Genomic DNA, 23366 nt, shown 5'->3' with positions numbered 1-23366 from the left:
TATTTCTTACGAGCCCAGTTGAATGCTGATGCATGCTCACATAACTACCATTCCTTTAATTCTGTTCTTAGGCATCATTTCTGTACAAGATTCCCCACATAGCCTGTTAATACCATCTGTTTTCCAGGTCTATGTACCCATTCTTCTTAGAGCAGATAAACATTTGCTGCTGAAGCTGCATGTGATACTCTTTTGCTGGAACAGGTACCAGAACCTGCAGTCTGGTAGGAGACTCTGACTTCTTGAGCTGTTGCCTGGGAATTTCTTGACATGTATCACTTCAGAAGTGGCTCTTGCACTGTCCTAAAAATGATAATGAAAAATAACTATTGAAGACTGTTTCTTCTGAAAGCACAACCCTTCGAGTGTGTTTTCTGATCAGAAATGTGTGGCCATCAACTAATGTAGCCTGGATCAGATCAGGATTTTAGCCATGGAACTATGTTTGGCCTCCATATGCTACATACAGTATTGCCATAAGGTTTGCTGATCTAAGTGTGTTGCTGGGATGGGACTTAGAGCTGCAAAGTGCAGACATCAAATCAATCTGACAGAAAGCAAGGTTCACACTGGCTATGTTTGTTACATTTTTAGGCAAGAGTATATTCTCGTTGTGCAAATGCCCGTGCTTTTTTTCTGGGTTTATGGCTTCTTTGGGTTTAAATAGACTACATAATCTCAGGGTTTGAGATTTTGCAAAAACTCTTGAGGGATTCAGATTGTGAAGTTCAGGTGTTCTCTGATGTCCATTCAGAAAAGTTGTTCAATGACTAGGCTTCCAGGAGATTTTACTTTTGGTGTGAATTTTCTTTGACAAAAGCAGAAACAGTTACCTACTCAGGTCAGAGAATATTGTCTGTAAACTGTACAAGATTCCTTTTTTTTTTTTTTTCTGTTATAAAGCCAAATCTTGAACTTCTGCATAAATGGTTGAAAGAGAAACTGAATCATCTGAGTCTTAATTTCCTGGGCCTCGTAATTTTTATATCTGCACTGCTGCAGCATAGCACAGCTTTGCCTGAGCACAGCTCTCAGGCTAGTGAAGGATCACATGGAGTATTCATGAGCAGTCTTCTCTCTGGGCTGTGAGCGAGGTGGAGCTTTGAGGCAATGGTCTGTGATACTGCAGTGGAGGAATACATTCTTCAATTCATGTGCACCTGCAGACTGCAACTTCAACTGAAAATGTTGAACTGCATTGATTCCCACATTGCTCATCATCAGAGCTAATTCAGTGGAGCTGTCCCTGACTGCTTACAGTGATTAGAGATGTAGGTGATGGTTTCTAATCTTCTACAGGGACCAGTCACTGGAGGACAATGTGGGCTTTATTTTGCCAGTGAATTTTGCAGCAACTGGCTGACAGTAGAGGAAGTATCTTCTGTTTCAGGTACTGATTAATGTCCATTCAAAGCACTGCAAATTCAGGACCTAACTGGGACCTTCCAGCATTTTTGTATCCTAGGCTTAGCCTCTTTTTTCTTCTGTTTTGAGACTTTTTGTCCTTCTGTTGAACAATCTTCCTTTCCAGTAGTGGAAACCTTTAGAAGTGCAGGAGTCACAGTTCTCTCATTGTATCCAGCTCCACAAAGGCACTACCTGGCTTGGATGACTCTGTCCCTAACCTGGGGTTGGAGCATGCACAGTCTCTTGCAATGGCTCTTTGAGTGGGTCTGTTGAGTGGTTGCAGACTGAAATGCTTTGAAGGTTCTAACACGAACAAGTTTACATTGATCTTCATGAAGATAGTATGTTGGCACAAAGGCTTACTATCAAGTTGTGCTTTCCAGTTAGAAACTCTGCGATATTTTTCTTCTTCCCAACAGTTACTTAATTCTTTTAACTGAACTGCAAATATTTTCCCTGACCTTGTAATGAAAATCATTGAAATTTTGGTAACAATAATTAGGCCTAAAAAATCAATCTGATTTAAAATAACTAACATGGAAATTTTCAGCTCCAGTGGTTGAGGTTCAGCAACACTTGATGATTATGAAAGGTGTCAAGCAGCTATAATCATAGTCATTGACACCTGTGCTGTTTGTGTGTACCAAAACATGTATTTGGTCTCTTTTGTAAGGGATATATGTAATTGCTCATTGTTACAAGTCTCTGTATTTGTCTGCGTTGCACGTTTCTGTCTGTAAAGGGAATGTGTGTTTAGAGGAACTGTTGCTATTCTGTGGATCAAGTGTATACTTTTATGGAAGCTTTAATTTTCTTCTCATATTGGTTTATTTAACAATGAATTTTTCAAACTAGAAATACACTATCATTCCTTATACAGAAAATAATTAGCAGTAGTTTTTATTTCTTACGCAAAATGTGTTGTATATGCAGTTTTTGTGTGTAATGATTTTCATGGATTCTCTCTCAAAGCTAAGTATAGATGGTTTTCAAATCTATTCTAGTTGCATCTTTAAAGCAGTGACCTAGCTGTAGTAATGAGTGTGCTACATCAGGCTGAAGATGCATCTAGCCTAGAATCCTCTCTTTGTCCAAAGGTAATGCTTAGGAAGGAGTGTGGATACAGGAAGAGCATATTTCCTCCTAATACCTTCCTGCCTTCCAACAGTTTGGTGTTCACAGTCTTGCATGGTGTAGCATAACTCGTGTGTTTGAGCAGCCTCTATTTGAACACATATCCCAAATCTCTGTGGTAATATGTATGAGTAAAGGACATGGAACCTGAAAGCTGACATTTTCTGAGATCTGAGAAGTGCAGCTTTAACACTGACTTCGCGTGTGCTGGTGGTGGTGTGTTTTGTACTAGAAGAAAAGAATATTTAAAGATGCAAGGGAGTAATAAAAGTATTAAAAAAAACTCAAACAAAACACAAAAACAAACAAAAACCCACCAGGCTGATGAATTACAAAACTGTGTGTCCCCTGAGATTGTTGTTTTTATTGCTATTTCATTAGTATTTTCATTAAAAATTTTATTTTCTGGATTAGTTGATGGCACAAATACTCTTTTGTCCAGAAAATGCCCTGAATGAGCAGAAAATGCAACCAAAATGCTCTTGTGAGTCTCTTTCACTTTTCATACATGATCCAGGTTTGTGGTGCTTGATTCATGCAATAGTTTTGGTTGTAAGAGTCCCTTAAAGGTCATCCCATAAGGATCCCGAAAGTCTAACCCCCCCTGACTTGGCCAGGGACACCTTCAAATAGATCAGGTTGCTTGAAGCCCTGTCCAGCCTTGACCTTGAATGTTTCCAGGAATGTGACATATACAGTGTCTCTGGGCTACCTGTTCCACTCTTTCACCACCCTCACTGAAAAAATGTCTTCCTTATATCTAGTCTGAATCTATTCTCTTCCAGGTTAAAAACCAGGCCTTACTAAAAAGTTTGACCCCGTCTTTCTTATAGGCCCTCTTTAAGTACTGAAAGGCAGCAATAAGGTCTCTCTGGAGCCTTCTCTTCTATATGCTGAACAACCACAGATTGAGATATTTCTGTCAACATTGATGGAAGTTAGCTTCGAAGAACTTGCAGCATTTACTTACAAATCCCTACGGCTGCAATCCAGTTCTGACCTTCAGAGACACCACTTCTGAAGAGCTCACAGAGCCTTTTTATTTTGTTGAATTTGATGAATGATGCCTGGCTTTCATTTCCCTGACAGACTGTTTATTTTCACCAGGTGTGCTTCAGGGCTGACTCTCTGTTTGTTTGTTTTTCTCCTTTATTAGAGAGATAGTTCGTTGTCAGTAAAATAACAATTACAGTATCTGAGCATTTATTGCTTGTTCTGGAATGCCAGATGTCAGAATACATCCTACAGAAAAAAGATGGAAACTTTATCTCTTTTTAGTCATAGTAGTCTTGAACACATAAGCCAAAGTAGAATATGGTTTTTTACATTCCATCTGAGTGAATCCTTCAGTAGTAAGCAACTATTTGCATACTCTTTATGTAAGCAAGCTCTAGTTAAACAGCATCCACTAAATCTTGTGCAGTCTATTGCTGACTTGCAAGAATTGCTGGGAACTGTTACACCAATATGATCATCCATCTGGCAGAAAAACACTGTAAACTGCAGTGCCATTAACAATTTTGTGTAGCAGAAGCTTTGATGTGCTGGATCCATTCTGTACCTCAGTGAATTACCCACAGTAGAAGAATAGTATAAACAATTGTAGTCTGAAACACTCTCTTGTACAAACCTGTAGTTACAATTGGTAGTAAGAGACTGTGGGAGGCAGTACCTTTTGATAGAATCTCTCAAAAATATATCAAAATGATTAAACAGATTTCCCAAAGAATTTGAGGACTTCCTAATTCTAGACTGATAATGTGATTTTTAAAAAACAAGCATGCAGCTTGCTGGTTTTCAATACCTAATGGCTTTCTTGAGTGCAGAAAAGTGAAGTTGCCAAATTTGACCTTGGACCAAAATCATAGCTGGAATATGGAACTTGTTTTGTTTTATGTAAACCACAGTGATGAGTCATGTAATTGTCCTTTGTAGGAAGTTATTGAGAAGTCCTTAAACTGATTACAACTGCAGTGGCCCAACATGGATAACAAATTAGTTTAACTCAACTTCAAATTGTTTTGCACTAACAAGCCCTGTGACTAAACTTTATGTGTCATCTGGTTGTCAAACCACACTGGAAGTGTATTAACTTAGATGTGGGCTGGATTTGCCTTCCACAAAGTAGGGGTGGATGCTCCTATGTCCTCTTTAAATTCTTGCAAGCATACTAAGTGTTCTAAGTAGTTCCCTGTAACTCATACAGCCAGTAATGCAGTAGCTCAGTACAGACTGATGTGTTCTCTCCTGCTCCAGGGGCATCCAGGCAGGATTTCAATCTCCAGTTTTAAATATTAGCGTGCAACTGTGACCATCCCGTGCAGTTCAGGTTGGTGGGGAGATCATACCTTTGTCCTGATGGGTCCCCAGTCATGCCTCAGGCAACTGTATTGTGGTCATGTACTGGAAATGTTCAGTGTAATTGACCCCTGGAGAGGGGAGCTTTGTCTTTGCCAGGTGTCAGGCAGAAGTTTAACAGAGCTGTAAAGTCAGGAGTCAGGCAGGTTCTGAGCAAGGAGGCAGCCAGGGCTCTCTGCCTTTGTAAAATGGAGTAGCTGTGGTCACACTATATTGACTATTGCCTCTCAACAATACAATGATGGGTGTGATGCTGTAACTTAAAAATTTTCTACATCTCTTGTTAGAGGTGCCATATTGCTTTCAAACCTTGTGGTGATGTGAATAATATCTCTTATCCAAAACCATGTGCTGCTGAAGCTTGTGGAGTCACAGAAATCTTTAGTGACCCCAAGTTAGAACAAGAAAAACCTGGACTGTAGCTCTCTACCTCAACCAATAATGTTTCCAATTCCTTTAAGTATTTAAGACTATGTTAGAAAGAGAACATAATGGAAGGAGAAATTATGGACTTACAGCCTTCCTGCCACACCACCACTGGACTGAATGTAGCATTTAGAGGTGATGCAAATTCTTTATTCTTCTTTTAGGGTGACAAGAAAGCTCAGAAAAGTTATACTTGTCTTTCCACTGTTTGGGTTTTTACCACAATCCAAAAATAATAATAAAGGATAAAAAATAACAGTATCACCTGATTGAAAGATTCTTAAGAAAGGCACTGGAGACAGCTCATTTTTTTCATTGTAGAATCAGTGAGAGAAGATAGAAATGTAACTGATAGAGAAATAATTTAGCCATTTTAAGTAAATGCTGTTCTAGCTTTGGACAGCCTTAGGACTCTGCAATAAAAATGCTTTAATGTGAACACCTATTGTGGTTTTATTATTAAGAATAATAAGTAGTATCCTGACATGTCATTGTATTTGTCATTTGATGGTTTTATACTCCTCTCTTTCTGTTTTGAGGCACAACTGTCATAATATCCAAGCAGGCCCCATAACAAATAGAGAACAAGAATTATGTGAAAATAACTTTGTACATAACGGTTAAAACTGACGCTGTACAGTATGATGAGACTGTGAATGCCTCAGTTATGAGTAACACTTTGTATGAGTTCACACTCAGGTAGGTAAGTGTTGTCCTGGTTTTGGCTGGGACAAAGTTTGTTTTCTTTTTAGTCACTGGTACATTGCTGTGATTTGGTTTCACTATGAGGGTAATGTTGTAACACACTGGTGTTTTGGTTGTTGCCTTGCAATGCTTGCCCCAGGTCAAGGACTTTCGAGTGTCTCAAGCTCTGTCCCTGAGGATCTGCACAAGAAGATGGGAGGGAGCATGGCCAGAACAGCCATGAACTGGCTATAGGGATATTCCTTCCATACCATAAAACATCATGCCCAGTATATAAACATGGGAAATTGGCCAGGAGGGGTCAGTGGCTGCTAGGGAATGAGGTGGGCGTTGGTCTGTGAGTGGTGAGCAACTGTACTGAGCATCACCTGTTTTCCTGGGTTTTATTTTTTTCCCATTACAATTAGTAGTAGTAGTAGTAGTATATTTTGCTATCATCAGTATTATTATATTTTACTTAATTTCAGTTATTAAACTGTTCTTGTCTCAACCTACAAGGCTTTTTCCTTCCCTCATTCTTGCCATCCCATGGCTGCGTGGTGCTGAGCTGCCAGCTGGGGTTAAACCACAACAGTGTATATGGAGCAACATTTTACTTTATCACACAAAAAAAATTTCTTATCTAAGAACATGGATTTCCCATTAACCCCTTCTGGATTTGAAATAGGAGTCCTTCTCTCTCTCTTTTTAAAATCACTTCATTTCATAGTGGTGGTTTCTTGTAACTGAGATGATCTGATACTGCATGTTGAAGTGCAGGTCTCTCTTGCTTTCAGAAAACTCTTGATTACATTGTAGAAGTCAGTCATAGCAAGAAACATTTCTATGTTAAGAGCCTGGTTAGCTGCTCTCTAAAAAAGCCATTTTCCCTGATTGTTCTGGGACTTCTTAAGGCAGACTTGAATTGATTCTCTTTTCTGGACAAGGGTTCAGTGAAGGGTTTTGCAAACTTGGGGAGTGCATTGAATGCCTGGCAGTCCCAAAATGCTGCAAGTTCAGACTCATCTCAGGAGATGCTCCTCTCTCTGTAGATGTAAATGTTCTTGTCAGCATGTCTGTGGGTGTAAGTCAGGACCTTTCTAAAGTCCCGGCATTGTGGTACTTTTTAACTTCTTTCATCACTTCTCCAGGTAAACTTTTTGCAGTGGTAAGAGTGGTGCTTTAAAGCTTGATGAAATTATCTGTGGTGAATCTAAAAACTTAGAGTGGGAAGTGGCAGTGTTTCTTTTTAACAGCTTTGTACCATTTGGGAACACTGACAGAACAAACCATTAAGAGCTGTCTTTGTGTTGACCACTTTTGTGACAGCAGAGTAGTTTTCTTGTCTCTTACAGCAGTCCTGTAGCAACTCTGCTGCTACCCAGCCACTCTGTAACAGCAAGAGGCTCTTGGCTAGCAAAGAGGAGGTGCTTTCCAGTACTGGGGAAGTTACTCTGACAAAGGTGTTTGTCTGCGGAGTTGTAGAATGTGATTTACTTTGATCACATAGTGTTTATCCCAAGTCTGGAACGATATCCCGTTAGTTACTGTGCTTGGGTAGAGACCAAAACCTGGTGCCTATCTCTAGAAGTAACAGCTTTTTATTAGTCTTCCTTTCTCAGATCTTTTATTGCCCTTGCTGTAAAGCTGTTCCTGTGGAGACTGTGCCAGTGGTCTAATTGTGCTTGCGGGTGGGAGGAAACCAATAGCATTTTTTCCATGTGTCCTGACAGTGCTTGAGAAACAGTACTGGCTTAGAGGTCAGGATTGCAGAAGACATTAAAGGTGTTCCAAGAATTACAAGTGAACTGACACAGGCATATCCTACACCTATAATTAATGGTCCCTGTGAATCAGGCAGAATATATGTGTAAAAATCCTTGACGGCTGTTCTGACTAGTGCAATGTGATATGCAGCATGTTGCCCTTCAGAAGTAATCCAAAATTGGACTTGACATTACTGCTTTTTGGGCTCTTTTTCACACATTGTCTCTTCCAGGACTTTGCAGAAGCACCATTCCTTGGAGAAATGTGTTGCTTTCCTCAAACACAGTATCCCAGTCATTTACACCTCTTCTCTTTCTCCTTCTCATTTCCTGTATTTGAAAATGTTGGAACAACTTTCTCACAAGTAAGACCTGAGACATGGCCTAAAGCCAGCAGAATCCTTAAAATGCCTAGAAGTGAAACTTAAATCTACATAGAATTGCCATAGTCATTAAAAATTTAACCAGACATCTCTTTCCCATTGCTTTTCATCATTTTCCCTGTTGAGAGAACCAAGTCATTTAGAAGTGTAGAACAGGTTAGAAACAGCAGAGGAAATCCTTTCCAGCTTCTCTGGCTTGTGCCAATGGACACATAGAATTCATGAGGACGGAAATAATTTTGTCTCTCCTCTGATTTCTGAGAAACCAGCTTATGCTTTTACTTTTCAGAAAGAGTGAATGAATTCTGGAAGTCTTCTTGTCTTTTTAGATTGAACAAACCCTTATGCAGCAGATGTACTATGTTAGTAGAGCTGGTGGGGTTTTGCCAAAAGAACTTCTGGCTCCATAATGTTGCCATGTTGATGTCAGTGATGTTTCCTCAAACATCATTTGACACTGAGGCTAGTTAGTAAGGAGTTATGACAACTCGTGCCCATGCTGCTAGGGGTTCTTACTCCAAAGGACAGGGTGACTGTGTTCATGCCACCTGTGGGAAATAGCCCCCAGTCTCTGCTCATTCCTGAAGTATACCTGGAAGTTTCTGAGGAACTGTTGAGTAGCCCAGGCCAGTATCATCTCATGAAATCTCAGGGGTGATTTGATAGTACAACTGAGTTACAGCAGCTGGACCTTGGTGGCACTGGTTAATTTAATGGAGTGGACAGCAGTAGAGAGTGGATGTTCTTGGAACCAGATGCAGTCCTCATTTCAGAATGTGTGACATCAGGTGAGCTTCAAAGGGCTGAAAAATCCCTCATTACAAGCCTAATAGCTGCCATCCTTCTGCCTTTGTAACCTTGCTACTTATAGCATTTTCTTTAGAGAAATCAAATGTCTGGATGCTGCTGCTGCTGAGGGATACTGCAGGTGGTGTACACTTGTATCTAAACAATTTTGAGGGAGGTTCCATGTAGGTAGGTATGTTTGCACCTGACTCCTTGGTTTGCGCATTTCAATTGAATACATCCATATACAAATTATGTAAGACTCTTGTATTCAGTACCTGCTAGTTGTGACCTTGCCTGAAGTTCAGGCAGCCTGGTTTGCAGCTCTGTACCTTCATGGAATAGAATCATAGTCACTGTGGTTAGAAGGCACCTCTGGAGGTTATCTTGTCCAACCTCCTGCTCAAAGCAGGGGCCTCTAGAGCAGATTGTCCAGGGCTGTGTCCTGCCTCCTGTGTCCTTGGAGTTGTATCTCCAAGAATAGAAACTCAGCAACTTTTCTGAACATTTGTTCCAGTGTTTGAGCACACTCAAAAAAGGTTCTCTACATTTAAATGGAATTTCCTGTGTTTCAGTTTGTGGCCATTGTCTCTTTATTCCTTATGTCAGGTGTTTACACATGTTGGAAAGCTCCCCTTGAGCCTTCTCTTCTCCTGGCTGAGCAATATCAACTCTCTCAGCCTTTCCTTAACTTACAGATGCCCCAATCTATTAATCATCTTTGTGGTCCTTTGTTGGACTTGCTCCAATATGTCTATGTCTCTCTTGTACTGGGGATTTCAGAACAGGACACAGTATTCTAGATGTGGCCTCACCCTCACCAGGGTCAAGTAGAAGCAAAGGATCACCTCCTCTGACCTGCTGGAAATGCTGTCCTCCTGCAGCCCAGGAAGCTGCTTACCTTCTTTGCTGAAAGGGCACATTGCTGGCTTACATTCAGCTTGATATTCACCAGGATCCCAGGTCTTTTCTTGCTCACTGAATAACAAAAATGTTTCTTACACCGTTAGGAATAGATCTTATGTGATCTCATCCTTACTGTTTAAGTAGGACATGGCTGCTGAGAGCAGATACAAGGTCTTGAGGCCATGTCTGGGAGTGCCCATGCCTTGCTGTATGTTGCAGAAAGAATCTTGGCTTGCCCATCTTCAAAGATCATCAGAAAATTGCTTGGGAGCAGACTGGAAATAACTTGATTTAGATCAGCTTCTTATGCAACTGTGCTGCAGAATTTGTAATTGATACTTCAATCTATAGACAGCTGTGATCCTACTTACCATCCAGCTGATTTAATTCAGCGGTATTGACAGGAATTCATACTGTCAGTGCTCACATATGGCTTAACCAGGGAAGCTTTGCAGTGTGAGAAAACTGGAAAAAAGAATTTGTTCCAGTGGGAAGAAAACAGAAAAAAAATTGTGAGGAAAACCAAGCAAAACGTGTATGACAAAGATGACTCAAAGGAGAACATTACAAAAAAATATAAGTGAATTGAGGGAAGAGTATTTACATATCTGGATATTTGATTTAGAATTTAAATCTGGAAGATGAAGTAAATAATTTTTGAGTATCTGTTGTCACTTTTTTTGGTTTGTACTGCTGCTATTCAGCTCTTGCTATGTGAACATTGTTACTTGCTGGAGTTTCATAAGACATGTGTCTACAACCCAGGAAAGAGAGTTAAGCCCAAATATTTATTTATCACATAGAAACAAGAAATTGTGTTTTGTGCATAACCAAAATCACATTTGAAACTAACCCTAAAATGATTTGGCCTTTGTGTTGAAGACTGAGTGCAAGGTAATGAATGGAGATGAAGATAAACAATTTAGTACTTGACTGAGGATTCAATTTGTGGCTCAGTGCTAGTACTCAGAAAACATTCTCTAGACTCTTGTGGTTTAGAAAAGTTTTGCCAGGCTGAAAATGTTTTTCTTCTCTGTCTTCTTTGTATGTGTGTGTATAAACCAGTGGAAAAATGATTTTGCATATTTGTGTCTGAGCTCTGATATGAGTGAAAGCATCTTCATTCAACCTGTCAGAATAGTCCCTCTTGCATCAGTAAAGTGTCTCACCTTGCACTTAACCACTGTATCACTGGTTCCTAATGCTATTCTGTGGGTAAAAGCACTGTGCTTCAACAGTGACATCTGCCCTTTGGGTCTGCTTAGAGGGTTAGTCTGCAGTATTACTGCAGGAAATTTCCATGATGATAGTTTCCAGTCTTCTCCTCTATATAAATTACTACAGGCAAATTGTCGATAAGGGTTATAATACGTTCACTAGCCACAGTTGTTGCTTTTTCTCTAATCTGATTTTATTGGTTGATTAGTGTTTGTTCAACTCAGTGCCTCTTTAAAGAAAGACTTAAAGGTGGATCATGTCATGCATTCAAATGTGTCCTCTCCATCTACTCTTTCTTAAAAACAAGGTGTAACTGAAGATTCATACATAATACAGTGATTTAATGTTTGCTGTTCTCTCTGAAAGGAAAAATTTAGTTTATAGTAGAAAGAAAACCCACTGAAGCTATCAGAAAGACAATTTAATATAAAGCAAAAAATCACCCCGTATTACCTGAGGTTTGGGAGTTTACTGATACTTTTTTTGATTTATATGAATTTCCTTTTCTTCCTTTTACTCTGTCACACACTTTTTTCCCAAGGCCTTTTTGAATGTTAGATCTAATGCAGAGATAAAGAGCCCTCCAGTACTGCTGCCTCCCTCTTGTGCAGACCCCAATAACCTCAGCTCCTCTGAGCAGTCTCTTCCAAAACCTCCATTTCAAGACCATAAGGACCTGAGAATCACCCATTTCACTGCTAGGTGGCTCTGATTGTGAATTAGCCTCATCATTTAATGAGTGTCTCATTTTAATTAGTTTGATTTACCTTGCAGCACTTCTTTCTTGTTTTGCCCCTTCCTGCTAAATCAAATCACATTGGAAATGGCAGAATTATTCTGCCATTTTAAAATGTTGGTGAGATTCCTCTCACAAGCAGCTCCAAGTATTGCTATAGTCACTGGAAGCCATCCACTGACCTTAGGCTCAGCTGTAGCTAAAATTAGCCAACTCTGGTTTTGTTAATTAGTTGCTAAATTACAAGCTTTTTGAGAATGAGAGAGTATTTTGTCCCAAGCTCTTTTTTAGACATCTGCTGCTGAACAGCCAGAGTGAGTGACACACACAGATCCCATTATGCCTAACTCAGGACCTAGGTGTGATGCTCTGGATTGAAAAGTGAACTCCTAAATTATCATCCAGAACAGTCCCTTGTGTGGTTTCTGAAAAAGCCTGGAGGCACCTGATCATCCCATTTCCCTTTTTATTTTAGCCATGATTTACCTCAGTGCCTGCAGTTGATTCTTTATGCATGCCCAAAATGGTCCCAATGTGAGCAGAAAAGCAGAAAGGAAAATAAGTCTGGTTTCCCCTTCAAGCTGATGGCTTTCAAATCCTGCCTCCAAACTATCCACCTGGGCAGTTGGCCCTTTCCCTAGCACGTAGGAAAGGGAGGGCTGGAGTGGGTTCTCTGTGTCTGGTCTTGGAAAGAGGCTGGAAGTTGACAGAGGTTGGAGCCCTTGCACCCTGCATACAGATTCCCAAGTGTATCACAGCAAGGTCAGTGCAGCCTCAGCTTGGCAGAACTGGGGGCCAGCCCCCTGGCCTGGAGCAGGAACTGGGCCTCACAGCACGTTCCACTGGTAGTTTGAAGATGACCTGTCTCCCTCTTTTTGGAAGAGCTCCCTTGCTCCTAGCTATAGCAGTTATTTTTATAAAAAAGGTCACACAACATTTTCCTGCACTTTGTAGTGGAAAATGAGCTTTTATTTTTGCTTGGGAGAATGAGACCCAAAGCTAGAGCCAGGGGCTGGGCTGCACGTTCCATCTGGGCCACAGTGCTAGGCTGCTGCCTCTGGTAAGACTCCTGCACATCAGAGTTGCATCATTATTATTAATATTATTGTTATTGTTGAGCAAAATATTTGTGGTACAGAGGACAGAATTAAAAAAAAATAAGGTCTGGATTATGTTATAGGGATGAGTTGCATACAATAATTTGTTGCTTAGGTATCTGGTTTTTTTCTGATCCAAAATGACTGTTGTCTCACAGTGTTATACAGGTCAAGTGTAACTATTAAATAGGAGGAATAAACCAGCAGAATAAAATCCTTATGTCCTGATTCTCCTCACAGCTACTGTAATAAAGGCTGGAAGAAATGCAAAGGAGTTCTGCAAAGTTTGGTGTACTACTGAGCCAGCAATGCAGCAACAGATTAGTGCCTGTGTCTGCAAGACTGTGCATATAATTGAGTAGAGGTAACTTCTACAACAGGAAAATTATCTTTCTCTTGGTTATAAAATGGGCAGCATAGACAGTAAGTTCAAGGCCCATCAGAGGTGGTGTGTGCAGCTTGACAGGTGCCAGGCTTCTAATTAAAAGCCCACAAAGAGAAATGCTAGAGCAAAACATGCATCTGGATAGATGTGGCAGGTTCCTCCTTGAGGTGAGTCGAAGCAGTCTACAGTGCTTAACCTATGAGCATGTTGCTTTTAATTTTCCATTTTTATTAGTATGAATTATTAACTTCATGAATATTAACACAAAACCTTTCTCAATTTAATTTTTTATTAAAAAAATGAAGGATGAAGCTGGTATGGGTGTGGAAGAAAGCATCACTGAAAGCTGCTTGGAGATAATGTGGAACAGGAGGGAGTTAGGGATACAGACTGGGAAGTGTTTTAATACTGTATGTACCTCAGCATTGGGATATGAAAACTTATTTTAATATTTAATAAAATTTTAATTTTTCTCTTTTTCTTTTAAACAAAGCAGTGATTTGAAAATCTTATTAGAAAATGTTAGTTCTCAAATTCTGGTGTGCTGGAGCTTTGATGGCCCACAGACCTTCCGCAATGCAGTACAGTAAGCTGTCTGTGCACATTATATCGGTCCTCCTTGCTTCCCACGGGTTTGGCATTAAAAGAAACTCAGAAAATGAATTAAACATGCTTCGAATACTTCTTCTTTGTGTAGGTTTTTGCCTAAATGCTGTATGGCAGTTAGAGTAATGAGGAGGAAGAGGGAATGGCTTTCCCCAGCAGAATGAGTCAGATGGCCCCCAAGATCTCCTTCCAAGGCATGACTGTGGTGGGTTGATCTTCACTTGACACCAGGTGTCCCCCAAGCCTCTCTGTCACTCCTCTCCTCAGCAGGGCGGGGGAAGCAAGTAAGATGGAAAAAACCTCGTAGGCTGAGATACAGGCAGTTTACTAAAATGTGATGCTCAAGCAGAGGAAAAACTCTTAAGATTTTATTCTCTACTTCCCATTAGGAAGTGATGTCTGGCCACTTCCTGGGAAGCAGGACTTCAGCACATGTAGTGGTTTCTCTGGGAGGCTAACATTGTAAAATAATGAATGTCCTCCCTTCCTCTTCCTATTTCTTAGCTTTTATATCTGAGCATATGTCATGTGGAATGGAATATCACTTTGCTCAGTTTGTGTCAGCTGTCCTGGCTATGTCCTCTCCCAAGATTTTGCACATCCCAAGCCTGCTGGCGTGGGGGCAAATGTTGGAAAGGCAGCCTGGATGCTGTGGGGGCACTGCTCAGCAGTAGCCAAAACCTGTGTGTTCTCAGTGGCTTCCCAGCTACTGCTACAAAGCACAGGCTCTGAGGGCTGCTGAGGAGAAAATGAGCTCTGCCTCAGCCAGACCCAATGCTTGAAAACAGTGGAAGATTTTGCTTATAAATGGATTGTCTTCAGTGTGATTTCAGGGATTTCCCAGTTCCACTTGGGTTGGTCACTTCAAGAATGAGTGTTGGGGTCTTTTGGTATGCGTGTTTGTGTGGTTATTTTTCTTGTGGTAATAAATGATCCCTTTTTTCTGCAAGAAATATGATTTTTGTAAGGTCCACCATTAGGAGTTACAGAAAAGGTTCTTGTTTTAGTTTGCTTTAAAGACTTCAGTCAATTCTAATGCTTTCTAAATTGTCTTTCCCTTTCCAAATCTGTTCTGTGTAGAAGCTGTGCATTATAATATATGAATGTATGTTTACTCTTGAATAAATTAACAAGACTCTTGCCAGCAAGTAAGATCTAATGTGAGTTTTTTTTCAAATTAATAAAGAAATGGGATATATAATGCATAATGTGTTGCACAGGGAGCAACACTATATTAACTAGAAATTGAAGAACTGCATGTCCTGCTGATGGTGAACAAACTCAAGGGTGTTGAGAGATTCACTCACTCCATCACGAACAGGAAAGACCTTGAGTATGTTTATTTGAATAGGGGGACCATAAATCTAGCACACAGGTACCAACAAACAATAGTCCTGGGGTTTTTTCTTAAAAAATATGATGTGCAATATAATAAAAGCTCATTATTACACGTCTGTATTATCTTTATATATAGCTGTAGATAATATATAATTTTGTATGTCCAGGAAGTAGGTTGGCAGATGTATAGACAACAAACAATGTGGATTTATAGACTGCCTGCTAAAGGATTACATTTATCCTTAATTTACTTTGTGGATCCTATTGTGTCCTTCCTGAGAGCACTAAAAATGGTTGTCTCACATTTTACGGTACGCTTGAAAAGTGCTGTAATATGATTTGTGCCTGAATTTATATTTCAGAAGGGAATTCAAGTTATCACTATTTCCTCCTATTAAAATCATCAGGTGCTGAATATGTTCATCTGAAAAACAGGACCATCTAACAGTCTTTTACTCAAGACTTGTAAGAAATCAATATAGTTCCCATCAGTACAGTAAATTACCAACTGAACCCCTTCCAGTAATCATGATACACAGTCTCTCATTAACCCTTTCCCTTCTCTGTATTGAGATTTGTATTCTAATGTTGTCTTAGAATAAAAATGTTTTTGAATGTATCTGTAAATCATTAGACACTAGAGTAATTAATTCAAAATTTTATAACTAGGGCTCTTATGTATCTGTAGCAAGTCTGTTTCATACCTTTATTGATGATCTGGACGAAAGGATTGAGGACATTCTCAGTAGGTTTGCAGACAGCACCAAGCTGGGTGGGAGTGTTGATCTGCTGGAGGACAGGAAGGCTCTATAAAGAGATCTGGACGGGCTGGATTGATGGTCCAAGCCCAAGTGTATGGTTCAAGAAGGCGAAGTGCCAGGTCCTGCACATGGGTCACAACAACCCTACCAGCGAAGGTTTATATTGGATATTAGGAAAAATTTCTTCCCAAAAAGGTTTCTCAAGCACTGGAATAGGCTGCCTAGGGAAGTAGTGGAGTCACCATCCCTGGAGGTATTTAAAAGGCATGTGGCTGTGTCTCTTAGGGCATGGTTTAGTGCTGGGTTAACGGTTGATCTGAGAGGTCTTTTCCAACCTAAACGATTCTATAATATAAGGATGCATGGTGCTCCCACACAAAGTATGCAGTTGAATACTTCCTTGGAAATGTGTGGGTAAGTCAAGGAGCAGGAATTGCTTGCTTTATTTGTGGGAGGAGTTGGGTGTCAGGAGAATTTCACTTCTGGAGAGGGATTTTTGTCTTCAGCATTAATTTTCAAGGTACCTGGACTCTTTTGAGTTACTTGGCTAGAAGTATCTACCAGGGACAAATAAGCATAATTTTAAATTGCAGTTCCTAAATTGAATATTCCAGATCCATGCTCTGTTAACTCACTATCTTTCAGTATTTTTACATGACTTCACCATTACTGCAGGTTTTTTAGTTTTGTTCGGTAGAATAAATCCAACACGGTTGTGACTGAGCTGTTGGACATGCTTGAGCCTGTGTAAAGGGCATAGGAGCCTCAAAGATAGTGGCCTGGGGAGAAGCAGCTGGGAGTAGCTAGCTGAGAGGCATCCTTGTAAAGAGCCAAGGAAAACTGAGTGTCAGAAAGATATCTCCTGACTTGAAATTTCAGAGACCATCGTTGAACAGGAGAGATACATAGCTCAAAGAACTGTATCAGAATTAAGAGAATAGAAAATGACAGTGGTATATGATGGAATATAGAGGAAGTTGCGAAAGGCAGCACTCAGGTGAGAGGAAGTTACACCAAACGAAATAATCTGAGTTAAATAGCTTCACAGATGCAACACTGACATCTTAATAAGTTTGTCAGAAATAAATTTAGAAACAAAGCCATGTTTTGTTTGTTACTAGTATTATATTTGATAATGCAGCTAAGTTAAAGATTCTGTTGAGTTACTTTTCTTTCATATTCTGTTCATGCTTGTGGTTCCGAAGTGTGGAGGAAGAACAGGATGGTGCAAGAAAACTGTGACCTGAGAGGGGTTTTATGGAAATAAGCTTGTTTTACTGTAGATTTATTGGCAGAAGTAAAATTGGTCATGGCTTCCTCTTGTCAGAACTATAAACAGACATGATGTTGAGACAAGGGATACAGATACTATTCAGAAAGTGCCTTTGTTTACATAGCTGCTGTTTTGGGTTTGATCGGACATGTATTGACCAGTAGGACAGTGTTTTCTTTGAGAAACTGTATTATAGAGCAGGTCTCATCCAGATCCAGCAAATAATGAATGAGAAAGAGACAGAGAATTGTCTTTGATGGTGCTAACAAATAAAAGCCTATCCAAAGCTAATTTGATACAAGAGCAGATTGATACATGAGCCTTCCTATGCTTCCACTGGAGACATACTGGAGTACTGGAGTCATAGGCTTCTTCCATTCATGTTTTTTACCAGAAGGTAATTCCTATGGCCTCATGGAGGTTTACTGCTTTTGTTAACAGGATGAGAAAGCAAAAGAACGCTGGCTCAGATGTTGGAGAACTTCCTCAGTTGGAGATGTTTAATATCCTTAAAGGTTTTGCTCCTCCTGGTCCCTATCATTTGAGACTGTTGTTCCTTCTTCTTTATTTCTTTACCAGTATCCCTTGTGTTTCCTATCTGTTTAAGCTGGTCCCCATCTGAGATTTGTTCGTCGGATCAGAAGTACCAGGCACATGCCAATAGCAATTTTGGGAGCTAATCTCCTTTGCCTAGGCTGGCAGCTGCCCTTATGCTAGCAGGTAGATCAGTAAGGTGTTTTCTGCCATGGTGAGTCTGATGAAAAATGAATCCATTTTTACTTTTAAAGCAAGTAATTCTTCCCTGATTAGTGACATATTAGATATCTGAAGGGGGACAAAGAGGATGGTAATGCAAGCTGCAGTTTACCAAGAGTCTGCATTAGTCTTAGGGCTAAAATGATTAGTAAGACAAATCAGTTCTAAATGCTTTTGCAAGAAAAGCTGTAGATTTACCACAAAGCATTGTTGACAAAGTGGGTGATGTGTCTGGTTGACTAGTGATGAGACAGGCATGAGAAGGAGAGACGGGCTCTTAAATTCTCATGGGAAAAGCAGAAAATGTAGGACCGTAGAAGATCTGATAGATTATCCAGAAAAGCATCATGAAGTCATACCAAGTTTGCTCTGAAAACTGGATTGATTTCTGGTTTGTGCTGTTTCTTTTAAAAAATAATCTGTGAACTCAGTGTCCTCAATTTTATTCATATCCATTTGTTCTCTTTTCAAATCAGTTCCCTAGTTTAATAGTTCTTCTCTTTTCCCAGTGTTCATCTCCCTCCACTGCCATCATAAGGCCATTCTCATTCTGTAGGTGACTGTTCTTTTTCTCGCCTCCTCTCATAATTTTGCCATTCCTCACTATGAAATCATACCTTCCTTCTGCCTGTTCTTGTTTGCATTCTTTCTTGAGTATATGATGAGTGTTTTATACCTGTGTCTCACCAGCACCTGAACAATGATATTTATGTCTGTGTCTCTGTCATGGAAATTTCTTACGTGATGTGTCCAAGGAGGCTTGTTTTTAAGCACTGAAGTCAAGAGAAGCCAACAATCAGCCTGTATAAGCAAGAGGAAAGCTGTGACCAGACTATTTCAAGTAAACACAAAAGCACCACGTTTAAAAAACTAGATAAGCACACTATAATCCATTAACTAAGAATAAAACGGCATTTGCAGCATTTAAGTATAAACTTGATAAATTTTTCATCTTGCATAATCTAGGGGCTTAGTGAATCTCATTTTCATGTTTTTTCAGGTTTTGCTGATAAGTAAACTGAACATCTTGTCTTGATAATCAGGTATACCTTTTATATTGTACTCAGAAGACAAGGTCACCTCTCTTGGCCATATTTCACACCATCATTTGTTCCCACTAGTGGTTTATCATTTTCATCAGCTTTAAATTACTCATACTTTTCTTCAGGGTTTTGTGTCATATCAGCCTCTTACTAGCTATCTGCTCATTTCCCTGGATTTCTTAAGTTCTTTGTACACGTTTAATAAGCCTTTTCTCACCTGTCCATTTGCCTGTGTCACAAGTGTTCTTTCAAGGCTTCTTGCGAGGTATCCCTCCGTGTCTCTGAACTTGCAGTGGGGGAAAGAGCAGTAGGATACACCAGTGCAGGGAGGTCTGAGCATTTCTGATTAGGTAGAGCAGTCTGTGCCGCTTTCCTTGCTCAAGGGCCAATGCCAGCCTCATTGGACCAATGCTTATACTCATGCTAATGTTCTGTGGCATGCAATGTTTCTCCCTCCATTCAAATGTTCATCTAATCCCAGCTTGATCAAATGAGATCTGCAGCAGCTAAGTTATATTAAAAAGAATTAGGCCATCAATCTATTATTAAGCTGGAAAGTAGTTTATATTTTGTGTTTGCCCTCAGGGTGTCTCAGAACATTCCATGGCTGATCTCCCCTGAGTATGAGAGGGCTGGGGTTTAGGTGCTAAAAGATGTGTACAGATACTGAGGGAGTTGTGGAGTTTTGTTTAAAACATTTGATTTCCAGCCTTGCAACTAGCTTGAACAAGGCCTAGGTGTTTGTCACTGGGACCTTTATGGTTCTGTTGGGTTAGGTGCTTTTGAAAAAAATGTCCTGTTCTCTTCTAGGCAGGTAGCTCCTACATCTAAGAGGTTGTGCCTGTTCTGTAGTGTTGGGAAATTTTCCTGCAATGGTAGTTAAGTTCATTCTACTTGTGTCTTAGAAAAGATCAGTGTATGCTTTTAGAAAATGTTGCTTTTGTCACATTCTGCTTTTGATAATATATCTGCACTCTCTGAAAATTAAAAATCTACCCCCAATTTTTACTGTATAGCTGGTCTCTGTTTAAACCATGTTGCTTGATAAAATGACCATCTTTTGTGTATTCTTATTAATTTCCTTTGTTAAGCTTAGTTTTTTTAAAGAAAATAGATCTTTAGATTAAGATCCTTCATGCAAGTTATTTCACAGAACAGAGGATGTTGGAAGGCACCTCTGGCAATTATCTACTCAAAGCAGGGACAGTACAGCTCAGGACCTTGTCAAACAGGTTTTGAATGCTTCCAAAGAGAGAGACTCCACAAATTCTCTGGACAGTTGGTTTTGATGTTCAATAACACAGAGCTCTTAGCACGAAATGATTACTCTTTCAGATATGCATAATACAGGAAGCAAGACAGGGAAGTATCCAAAATCATTAGCTGATTGTCAGATCTTGGCCTTAGTGACTAATTGGCTTTAGTGACTGGTCCAGGCGCTAAAAATATAATTTCAAAGGCATGATTAGTATCAGAATGAAAATTATTCCAGTTCTGTCTTGGATGTTGTTGTTTTAAGTGTCGAAGGGGAAGAAGGTATGGGGAGGATTGAATTTTCATATTCGGGTCACTTACTGCATTCTTGAAATGCTGCATTTGGATGTTTGCTTTCTCACCTCATCACTGCCACAGCATGTCACTTTGGATTTGGTGCAAGAAAGAGTTAATTTAAGGCAAACTGTGCAAGCTGCTATAGATAGTATGAGTCAATAGCATCATGCTTGGAGCCTAAGCCACAAAGGAACTGACATGCCAAGAGCTGAAAAGAGACATCTCTGTTTTGTGCACACTCAACTTCCAAAGGCAGTGGCTGGGGTAGAAAAACTGAATATGAGCTAAAGAGTTGCCCGGAGGAAGGAAAGAGTAATGACTATATCCATGGCCAAAAAGAGGTGGAGGCCACTGGATGACATGCATGGCCTCTGTCTGTCTTTCAGATTACTGTTGCTGACTCCCTGCCCTAAGATGACACGTGTTGGCACTCTTTAAACTGGTGTCTTGTATTTTTATTTGCTTTCAGTTGCTAATTTGACAGTACAGACCATACTCTTGAACTGTTGTACGTCCTTTATAAATTGCTTTAAGATGTTTTAGTGTGATAAGACAATATAAAAATTGAAGTCATTATTGCTGCCTTTATCACCAGGGGAATTGGACAGCTGGCATTGATCTGCAAGAGACTTAATTTCCATAGTTTGTTATTGCATTAACCCTTAGAATTCTTCTTGCTTGCGATTTCAAAGAAAGGTTTCCTAATCAAAGGTCATCCTCTGTATCGTGTAGGGTTTGAGAGACACAGAAGGGCAGAAAATCTATGAATGCTGTCATTTTTGTCTGATCAATAACATTATACTTTATTAATAGTAATATCCCAGTATTTTGCATTGCATCATATCAAGATCCTATGGAACTTCTTGTGAGTGAAATCTAGCAGTTTGTGAAAGGCGTGATGCTAACTCCTTGGTTTGGGGCAGATATTCTGTGCCCCTTTAAATTTTTGGCATTTATCTTAATTTTTTTAATTAAAATAATTATAAAAATTCTGTACTCCTTGCTATTTTGTAAGGAAGAGATGGAATAAGGGCCTTATTTTGCTGTGTTGAGTAACACTTTCTGATGAGCTAAATTGTACCATTCATCCAAAAGCCACAGTAATGGCAGCACAGAGGTTGCTGTGTTGCAGAGGGAATGACTTGCTCTTTGCTATCTTCTGGTTTCAGAATAAGGCCTGAGAAGTCAAAGAAGGGATTTTTAACAATTAAAAACTAGAGGAGGTAAAAAGTTGAAGCTGTTTAAAAAAGTGAACCAAACATGTAATTTTCAAGGAAGCATCAATGCAACTCCAGTTTGATTTGTTGGTATTGGCCAGGGCACCTTTAGATAGCAAATGTGTGTAGTGGGAATCAAGAGTCAGTAGAGGGCTGCAAGACATTCCTCCCTGTACTCCCTCACACCAGTGGTGAAGACCAAAGAAAGTAAGTTTTGGTTTTCTTCCTAGGGTAAAATTCTGCTTGATGCCTTGGTTCTCTGCTTGGTCCAAATACTTCCGTAGTGTTTGCTCAGCTAGTGTACAGCCTTGCTCCTGTTTATTTATAGCACAGCCATGCCCAAAAGATGGAGTCAGAGTTCCACTAGCAAAATTGGTAGAATGTAGATTGTTTGATTTTTTTAACATCTACAATCTGCCTGGGACTGTGTTTCAACATTAATGTAATACTAAAGATAAGTCACAAACTGGGAGTGAATGCCTGGAAAGACCGTAGGCTCCTTATACTTGGGCATGTGTCTTTTTATAGTCGGACAAAATATTTTTCAGGAATGATTTAGATATAATTGATAGAAATCTCTGGGGATTTTTTTCCAATTTTGCTGTGATAGTTTGCTGTTGAGAGGGATTTGGAAGGCTGAATCATGAAGTACAGCACCATCCTGGGAAATGATGCTGCTAAACTATAGACATATCTGAATTGCAACAATATTAATCCTTGTTATATTTTAAATTGATTTTATTTGTAAAACCCATGGTCACTGGTTTTCACTCTTTCCTTGACATGATGTTTGCAAATAGGTGAGAGTCTATTTAGGCACCTATGTCAGCTATAGACTTAGGTGTTATCCTACCCATGGGAAACCCACTGGAACTAAAGCACAGTAATTGGTTGTCTAAAATGGCACAAGATACCTGTTTTACATGCCTGTATCTCTCACAAAGTACCAAAATAATACGGAAAAAGAATAGAAAAGGGAGGAGTGGCACATAAATCTCTAACAGTATGGAAGTACCTAACTGATGGAACAATATCCTTTCAGAATGAGGTATTTCAGGGCTGAGAATTTTTTCTGTAGCAAATTATCATGTCAGGGTGAGCCTATTGCACTAATGGAAATCCTTGGGTGATTTTTCTTTTTGGCTTTTGCATTCAGGCCGTGCTTTGCTGAGACTTACTGACAAAAAGCTTGAACGAATGGGCATTGCCCAGGAAAGCCTGCGACAGCACATTCTGCAGCAAGTCCTTCAGCTGAAGGTGAGAGAAGAAGTCCGAAACCTCCAGCTGCTTACACAAGGTATGAAAAATAATTTTGGTATGGACAGTTACTGAGATCAGATAGGAGAAGTTTGCCTGAGGGCATAAAAGGTGACTTGATGTTCTTCTACAAGAAATGGTGCGTGAAAATGTCTCATGGATTCCACATGCTCTCCAGGGGGGGAGAAAAGGTAAAATAATGCATAAATAAATAGAGATGTTTAGCTGCCTGTTTTGTGTGACGAATAGGCTCCATCTACAATTTGATGGTAGTCTTT

At 39.8% G+C, this 23366-nt stretch overlaps 1 protein-coding gene across 1 annotated transcript in view; it reads left to right on the top strand.

Moving 5' to 3' along the window:
• SAMD12 (sterile alpha motif domain containing 12) overlaps positions 1-23366 on the top strand; it is a 179424-nt gene that overhangs the window by 61382 nt on the left and 94676 nt on the right. The window contains exon 4 of the mRNA XM_039548268.1: positions 22988-23128. Coding sequence (XP_039404202.1) covers positions 22988-23128 — 141 coding nt within the window. The remainder of the gene's footprint in view (positions 1-22987; positions 23129-23366) is intronic.

This window comes from Corvus cornix, chromosome 2 (assembly GCF_000738735.6).
Source record: "Corvus cornix cornix isolate S_Up_H32 chromosome 2, ASM73873v5, whole genome shotgun sequence".
In the NCBI taxonomy this organism is placed as follows: Eukaryota; Metazoa; Chordata; class Aves; order Passeriformes; family Corvidae; genus Corvus; species Corvus cornix.
Note: the sequence above shows the minus strand (reverse complement) of the source record. Positions and strands in the feature narration are given on the sequence as shown.